Source organism: Ixodes scapularis, unplaced genomic scaffold, assembly GCF_016920785.2.
Source record: "Ixodes scapularis isolate PalLabHiFi unplaced genomic scaffold, ASM1692078v2 PGA_scaffold2__306_contigs__length_199485367, whole genome shotgun sequence".
Classification (NCBI taxonomy): domain Eukaryota; kingdom Metazoa; phylum Arthropoda; class Arachnida; order Ixodida; family Ixodidae; genus Ixodes; species Ixodes scapularis.
Window position 1 is genome coordinate 137732049 of NW_024609857.1, and position 8564 is coordinate 137740612.

An 8564-nucleotide genomic window follows, 5' to 3' on the forward strand; every position below is an offset into this window, starting at 1 on the left:
TGAGCTCTCACTTTATTTCTGTAGTACGCTGAGCGCCTCACAACCCAAGTGGAAAGTAAAAGTCAAGATCAGCGCTTCGGTTAGTCCGAAAGAGCACTTCCTTTTGCTTGTGTTAAACCTGATGTAAATGTTTATTGCTTAATGAATATTTTATCTAAATACAAAACATACTGTAGTGGACCGCGTTCACGCTTGCGTGGGTGTGCGACGCGAAGAGCATGGACAAAAAGACGACATCTTTGGGCCAGTACGAAAATATATTAAAGCGTTAAACACTAGAGAATGAGAAAATTCAAAAAAATTAATTATCGGAAAATCTAACACTTAAAGGGTAATTAAAGAGAAGTACTTCACATAGTCCGTGAAGCGGGTCTGAGTTCTGATCATGGTTGACACGCTGAAGTCTTGATGCCAGGTAGATTGGCGCGTTGGGGCTGGGTAGTGGACGACGGGGTGGCTTGAAGAGTGTGGCCTGAAGTAGCGGCAGGGCAGCCTCGGAGGCCCGCTGACCTGGCCTGTGTTTGTGGACGACGAACTGAAGCCGTGCCGACCACGCCTATCGTTGCGGGTCGGTTTTTTCGTCCACCAGATCCTGCTCGCTTGTCCTGTTCGGTCACCTCCAGGCTTCCTTCTACTTCTTCTTTTTCCACCACCTGCCAGTCGCGCCAAATTTTCTCCGTGCACACAAACACACAGTCAACCAGCCACATCAGCATTCCTTTTCGTCGTCGTCCTCTTTTTTCTTCTACATTGAAGTCCGAAATCACCACAATTACCCCTCACTTAAGAGCGTTGTTTCGGTCAAACAATGTCTACAACATAACAAAAAAAAAAAAAAAAACTTGTCCACAAACTATATTACAGTTTACACATTTGACACTTGGTTCGTTCAAACTTTTGGTTTCTCCCACACACAAACATATGCAAAGTAATTGATTCAACAACCTTGTCATACGCACGTTACACTCATAAGAAAAAAAAACTGTTTTGACTATTGTACACAATGCATCACTACAAAGAATAATAATAAAGTTTAAATTCTTATTTAACAGACATGCGACTCATATAATCGGCGCCCACATTTTCACAGCCCTTGATATATTCGACTGTAAAGTCGTACTCCATGAGCGTCAAGCTCCAACGTAGAACACGGCTGTTGATGTGCTTTGCAGAGTTTATGTACAATAAAGGCTGATGGTCGCTTTGCAGAATGAATGGTTTCCCGTACAAGTACACATGAAATTTTTTAACTGCCCATATCAGTGCCAGGCCTTCTCGCTCTATCGTTGAATAGCCGGCTTCACAAGGTAGCAGTTTACGACTCGCGTAAGCTACAGGATGGAGTATTCCATTATGCCGCTGCATGAGAACCGCCCCCACGCTTGTGGATGACGCATCCGTACTAAGCACGAAAGATTCAGAAAAGTCTGGTGCCCTTAAGATGGGTCGGCTCGACAGTACTTCTTTCAGTTTCTCAAAAGCGTGTTGTTCCTTTCTCCCCCAACTCACTTTGTTCGGGGCCCTTTTTCGTGTCAACTCCGTTAGCGGTTGTGAAATTTCAGAGTATTGCGGAACGAAATCTCTGTAGTAGCCTGTCAGGCCAAGAAACGAGCGGACGCCCTTTTTTGTAACGGGTGGCTCGGCAACTTGAATCTTTTTTAGCGTCTCGATTTGCGGTCGCAGGAGGTTATGTCCAATGATGTGACCGAGGAACGTGACTGATGCAAAGCCGACTTCGCTCTTCGTTGGCCGTATCGTCAAACCAGCATCTCTCACCCGCTGAAAGAATGACTTGAGTGTTTCCAGGTGCTCTTCCCAGTTTTCTGTGGCGATGAGGACGTCGTCAAAATAGTGGTAGATGTTTGGCAGGCCTTGGACCACCTTCCTCATGAGCCGGGTAAACACCGCCGGTCTTGCACCGCCGGCGGTGCAAGACTGCACCGCCGGTGCAGTCTTGATCCCAAAAGGCATAAATCGAAACTGGAAAAGTCCCGAAGCCGTAGGGAAAGCTGTCATTTGCTTTGATCCTTCGTGCATCGGCACCTGCCAATAACCTTTCGAAAAGTCGAACTTTGAGAAGTATCGGCTGCTTCCCAACTTAGCGAACATCATGTCCACCCTTGGGATGGGTTCATTGTCGGGGACGAGGACCTTGTTCAATTGCCTGAAACCAATGCAGAGCCGCATTGATTCATTCTTTTTCTTTACCACCACTATGGGAGATTGGTACGGCGATTCGGAGGGTTCAATTATGCCCCGATGTAACATTTCTTGGACTCCCTCCTGCACCGCTTCTTGGATAGCGAACGGTATCGGGTATTGTTGTACTCGAATAGGAATGTCTGTGGTGGTCTTCAGTTTGCACTCCACCAGGCAGGTCTTTCCTGGGACATCTGTGAAGCTTTCCTTGTGCGCAGCCAAGAGGATAGACACCTGCGCTTGTTGAGAAGCTGTTAGGTCGTTCGAGACTTTCACATCCTGGTGAGTTTCTTTCTTGTGGAGCGTCACCGAAGGTATGTCCTCTTCCTCTACTTCCTCGTGCTGGACCGCGACTGAGGCATGCTGCGGTGGTTGGTTAGAAACCGGTCTCTCTTCGTACTTTTTCAACATGTTAATATGGAATGGATTACTTCTTGTTCCCAGATCAATGACGTAGTCGATGTCATTTCTTCTCTCCAAAACCTTGAAGGGGCCCTTCCAGGTCAGGATCAGCTTGTTGTTCTCGGAGGGGAGAAGAAGTAGAACCTTGTCTCCAACAGCAAGCTGGCGCACTCTCGTCTTCTTGTCGTAGTACTTCTTCTGTACTATCTTCGCCTTTCTGAGCTGCTCCTGTGCTATCCGGCAAGTGTCTTCTAAGCGCTGGCGGAGCTCGACCATGTAGCCGTACGAGGTCTTCGTGTTTTCGTCAAGGTGCTCTCCTGTCCAGATTTCCTTTAATATGGCCATCGGTCCTCGGACGTACCTGCCATACAGGAGATCAAATGGTGCAAACCCAACACTGGCCTACGGCACTTCGCGATACGCGAATAGTAGTGGTGCCAAGTATCGCTCCCATCTTTTCGGGCTCTCTTGACGCATTCGTCGTATCATTTGTTTTAGTGTGCCATTAAACCGTTCCACGAGGCCGGTGGCCATGGGATGATACGGCGTGGTTGGCATCTGCTTAAACGAGAGGAGACGACTAAACGCCTTCATGAGTCCGGATGTGAATGATTTGCCCCCATCGCTGATGATTTCTCTAGGAAATCCCACGCGTGAAAACATCTCGAGGAGAGCTTCCGCAATCCTCTCCGTCTCGATGCTTGGTAGGGCAACTGCATCAGGATAGCGGGTCGCGTAGTCTACCATGGTTAGTACGTAACGGTTGCCCTTCTCTGAGGTTGGTGACAGTGGTCCCACGATGTCTATTGCTACCCGTTGAAAAGGCGTCTCGATCACGGGCATGTTTCCCAAAGGCACGCGGCCTACCAAGTGTTTTGGAACGGTTCTTTGGCAGATGTCGCATGATTTCACAAACCGCGTGACATCCCCTTGTACCCCTGGCCAGTAAAACTCTTCAAGCACTCGATCTGTCGTTCTTTCGATTCCTTGATGTCCAGATAGTATTCCTTCGTGTGCCATTTTTAGAACGAATGTTCGGAGGCCAGTCGGGACAACGAGTTGTTCCATTTCCTTTTGCGATGGAAGTCTGTACCGTCGAAAAAGAATCCCGTTCATCAGCACGAAGTCGATGTCGGCTGATCTTGAGGCAACCTTGCTTCCCACTGCTTCAAAGCATCTCTTGAGTGTAGCATCTTGCTTTTGCTTGGCGCTTAGCTCCGCCGGGTTGATATCCAGTGGATTTATTTCTGCAACTGGTAGCCCAGCAGCTGTCGCCGACGTCCGCATCGTTACGACACTAGCCTGAAGCTCGCCTTTCTGCTCTCCGGAGCTCGGTGACGAGGTCGTCCCTGTCCAAATTTGTTGGTTGCCCAAGATTTCGTCTTTTTCTTGGGGCTTTTCTTGCAGAGGAAGAAATTTCTGGTCTTCTCTCCACTTGACATCAGGAGCAGAAGCATCCCGTACGCCATCGATGTTGCCCAAGACGACATCATACAGCGGTCTTTCCATGCAGGTTGCCCTTACTGTGCCCGTGAAATAAGGAGAGTCGATGTCCACTTCCGCTTCAGGTAGGCATCGAACTGTCCGGTCGAGAAGGTAAATCGATCGACTCCTTCCTGTCAGTTTGGCATCAGGAACCAGAGATCGCTTCACGATGACCGAGTTGCATCCTGAATCACGCAGTACAATGACAGGCTGTCGTTCAAGCAGCCCTTCAGCCGTTGGCATGCCATCTGTTTGAACATCGATTCTTCGTTCATCCTGCTCTGCTTTCACATTTCTTTTAAGGGAATGAATGTCCAAACCAACTTTCCCTGGCTTATTCTGAGGCGCCAGAGAACACGATGCTTGTCCACCCGCGTCTGTCTTGTTAGGGCAAGACTCTGCTTTATGCCCGGTCTTGCGACATTTCCAGCAAACAGTCAACTTTGGGTTGGATCCTCTTGACTTGGACCAACAGTCTGCTGCACGATGACCTTGCTTGTTGCAAAGAAAACAGGCGGGTCTCCCCGTTGCATCTGGAGGCTTAGAACTCCTCGCTTTCCCCAATAGCTTCGCCTCTTGGTCCTTATTTGTTCTGCCAAGATGGACTAGTCCTTGAGCCTCAAGATAATGATCGGCAGCTTCCGCCAACTTGTCAAGTCCTTGGCAGCCTCTTTCCCTTAAAAAGATGGTCAGTTTTTCGTGACATCTCTTGAGAAACTGTTCTGACACTATTTTGTCCCGGAGTGCGTCGTAGGTACGCTCCGTTTTGGCCATTTCTTGCCAGGTCAAAATATCCCAACAGACGACCAGTAAACTGTCTGCCTGTTTCTGCCTCCTCTGGTCTTGCCTCTCTGAACTTGGCGCGGTACCCTTCTTCCGTATACCGAAATCGTTGGAGAAGAGTCTGCTTAAGCACAGTTTAGTTTGTAGCAGCGTCAGCAGCCATGCGTCCGACTACATTTAATGCCTCCCATGTCAAGCATAGACTCAGGGACAAGGCCCATTTATCCTGTGGCCACTCTTGGCACGTTGCCACCCGCTCGAATCGTTGGATGTAGGCGTCAAGCTCGTCGCGTTTCTCATTGAAAACGGGGATAAGCTTGTGTGGGCTCCGGTACCCCTGTACAAAGCCAGCAGGTGTACCCGCACCAGACTCGTTCGGAATTCCTTCTACTGCACTTTCTCGTCGCTCCTGTAAACGTAATTGGAGCTCCAGTACCGCACGTTCTGCTTCTAGGCGCGCACGAGTATGGTCATCCGCGTCTAAGCGAGCCCGAGCAAGGGCTTCTGCTTCTTTAGTAGCCTCGCGTTCTGCTGTACGCTGGTCCCTCTCGCGCACTCGCTCTTCATCCATCCATTGTTTCAAAGCTGCCCCAGACAACCCCAACTCCTGGCCAACCTTCATTAATTTCTCGGTATCCATTCTCAGCCGTCGCACCGATTCGCAAGGTGAAGCTCTTTAGGGTGTCAGTTAAGAGCAAGGTCCTGTCGCGGACGCCAGATATGTAGTGGACCGCGTTCACGCTTGCGTGCGTGTGCGACGCGAAGAGCATGGACAAAGAGACGACATCTTTGGGCCAGTTGGAAAATATATTAAAGCGTTAAACACTAGAGAATGAGAAAATTCAAAAAAATTAATTATCGGAAAATCTAACACTTAAAGGGTAATTAAAGAGGAGTACTCCACATAGTCCGTGAAGCGGGTCTGAGTTCGGATCATGGTTGACACGCCGAAGTCTTGATGCCAGGTAGATTGGCGCGTTGGGGCTGGGTAGTGGACGACGGGGTGGCTTGAAGAGTGTGGCCTGAAGTAGCGGCAGGGCAGCCTCGGAGGCCCGCTGACCAGGCCTATGTTTGTGGACGACGAACTGAAGCCGTGCCGACCACGCCTATCGTTGCGGGTCGGTTTTTTCGTCCACCAGATCCTGCTCGCTTGTCCTGTTCGGTCACCTCCAGGCTTCCTTCTACTTCTTCTTTTTCCACCACCTGCCAGTCGCGCCAAATTTTCTCCGTGCACACAAACACACAGTCAACCAGCCACATCAGCATTCCTTTTCGTCGTCGTCCTCTTTTTTCTTCTACATTGAAGTCCGAAATCACCACACATACACATACAAAGCATCATATTACAGACAAACGGTACAAAAAAAATAATTCGGAATTATGTTTGTGGGAAACTTGTGATGCTGAACCTGGCCTGATATAAATTACGATTTAAAAGGGTGCTTCGGCGTTGTCTTCAGAGTCGCAAATTAGCCTCAACATTTTCCAAACAGACAACACAACAAACATCGCAGAAATGGCAACCTAAATATTGTGCCAACATAATTGTTTTAGCAAAAATATGACTTCACAATTTTCGTCTTCGCCGCGTTTTTTAAAGTGAAAGTTTCTACTGGCAACACTAAAAAAGTGAACTCCGGGGAAGGCAGGGGTTCACCCTTTGAACTGTAGACTTTTTTCCCAACTGATTAATAGCAGTTTCATGATATCAGATTATGATTTGGAAGCTCGCTCCAGCACCCGCGCAGCGACACGAAGCTAATGAGTGGCACAGTACATTTTTAGACTGCCCGCTCGACCTTCAAGCTTGCCTTCCCCTGACGTCACCACACCGATAAACTCAGGCATATTTGAAGGTCATTTTCGGCATAATTTTCGCTTGCCGATATCACAATGACTATCCTGAATTACATGATACTGAATAGCATAGCGGAAAGGGTAAAGGCCGGTGATTTCGAAAATACAGCTACTAGCAGTAGCCCAAGAGATCACCGGAGTGCCCCTTTAAATCATGATGTAAATTGCCATTCTAAATTTACTGCTTTTTATTCTCCACCCTGCTGCATGGGGACTACTTTATAGGAACATTTGAATTGCCATCCAGAATAGATTTTATACTTGACGTAGCGGAGAGATAAAGACCTGATTACCGCTATTTGGTCTGATCGCGTTTGTCTACAGCTGCTCTCTCCCAAGTTTGAGTAAACATTGGTTCTTGCCATCTTTCTGAGTTTAAAAATGCATCTAAATCATAATCTCTAAAATAAACTAGTTTTAATTGACTGCAGTTCTGGCCTACGATTCGCCAACTTTTGGGCGTCTAAAGACTTCTGGGGTTCAGTGGGTCTTAAAGACTAGGGGTTTAAAGGAGCTGTACAACAATTTCAGGTCTTCGCTTAAATTATTGTGGAAGTTGATGCTTTACACTTCTGTAAGTGAACTACAGAAAACAGATTTTGCCTGGATACCCTAGTTTTTATTTAAAAAAAATGAAAAAAATCCAAGTTTTTGCCGCCTCTCAACTTGTACGTCGTCTTTCGGGTCACGTGCGCAGTGACGTTGATGGGGTAGGCCCGGGGTTCCGGAAAAGTTCTCTCTTTAGAGCCATCAGTGAGCAGCGAGAACTCATCCGCGCGTGACCACGTGCTGGCGGGCGCCGCGCGAACGATATGTTGAAAGGAGCCTTTGGCTTCTGGCGGCTGTTCGCGGTAGCAGAGAGAGCTGACGGTTTTGTGGACCTATGATAGATGGCGCCCCTAAAACTTTGTATATTAAAAGTTTTGTCGAGGATACCAAGTTTTTGACGCATATATATAGAGATGTTGGAACGACAAGATTTATAGAAAAGTTACCTATTATCGAGCAGGTATTCGCACAACTTGCTATCTTTCTACAAGATTCCCCATTGACGTCACGCCGCGTGTTTCTCGTGGCCGCCGCTCGCGGCTACAGGTCGGGGAATATTCTAAGTTTTGCCTCGCTATTACGCACCGGAATCGTAACATTTCGATGGAAGGAGGTCTGTTTTCTGACATTCGTGACTAGGTGAACAATATCAAAAGCAGAAGATGCCAATTCTTTCAACGTTAAATTCGTTGCACAGCTCCTTTAAGAAGTTTGAAGGATTTTAAGGGCTGAAGGGCTTTGAAGGGCAGAAGTGCCTGATGAGCTGAAAGGGTTCGAATGCTTGGGAGGCTACCATAACACATCATACTTGATGGATATTTTCAATCGAGAAGGCCCTTTAGTTTTATCAATTTCTGAAAAACTTAAATGGTGCCACGTGACAAGGGAGGGGGAGGTAGAAGAGAGGAAAAAGGGGAGAGTGAGGGGGCACTGTTCGACGGTCTGGCGAGGGATTGGAAGATGAAGGGAGAGAAGGGGAGGTGAAGGAAGTGAAGCAGATGAATTGGTGTGTCAATTGACAGGAAGGGGGAAGGATGGGACACCACTGTAGAAGAGCGGTGCAGAAATGGCAAGACAGAGGGAGGAGGAAGAAGGAGGGCGAAGAAAGGAAGGGGGAGTAATTTAGAGGTAGGTGGGAAAAGAGAGAGGAGAGAAGGAAAGGGAGGTTGGAGAGGACGCCTATAGAGGGAGAGGGATTGAAAAGGAAAGGAAGCAGAAGGGAGAAGAGGGATGGAAAGCTCTTGCCTCATGTGTTACTTCGTCTGCGTCCACATGTTTCCGCGCTGTTT

General features: G+C 48.0%; 1 protein-coding gene across 1 annotated transcript; it reads right to left on the reverse strand.

The window, feature by feature from the left end:
* Positions 1 to 3003: 3003 nt before the first annotated feature.
* On the reverse strand, positions 3004 to 4860 carry LOC120849730. The gene has a single exon (XM_040221929.1). The coding sequence runs from the start codon at positions 4858 to 4860 to the stop codon at positions 3004 to 3006; it is 1857 nt and encodes a 618-aa protein (XP_040077863.1).
* Between the last annotated feature and the right edge of the window lie 3704 nt (positions 4861 to 8564).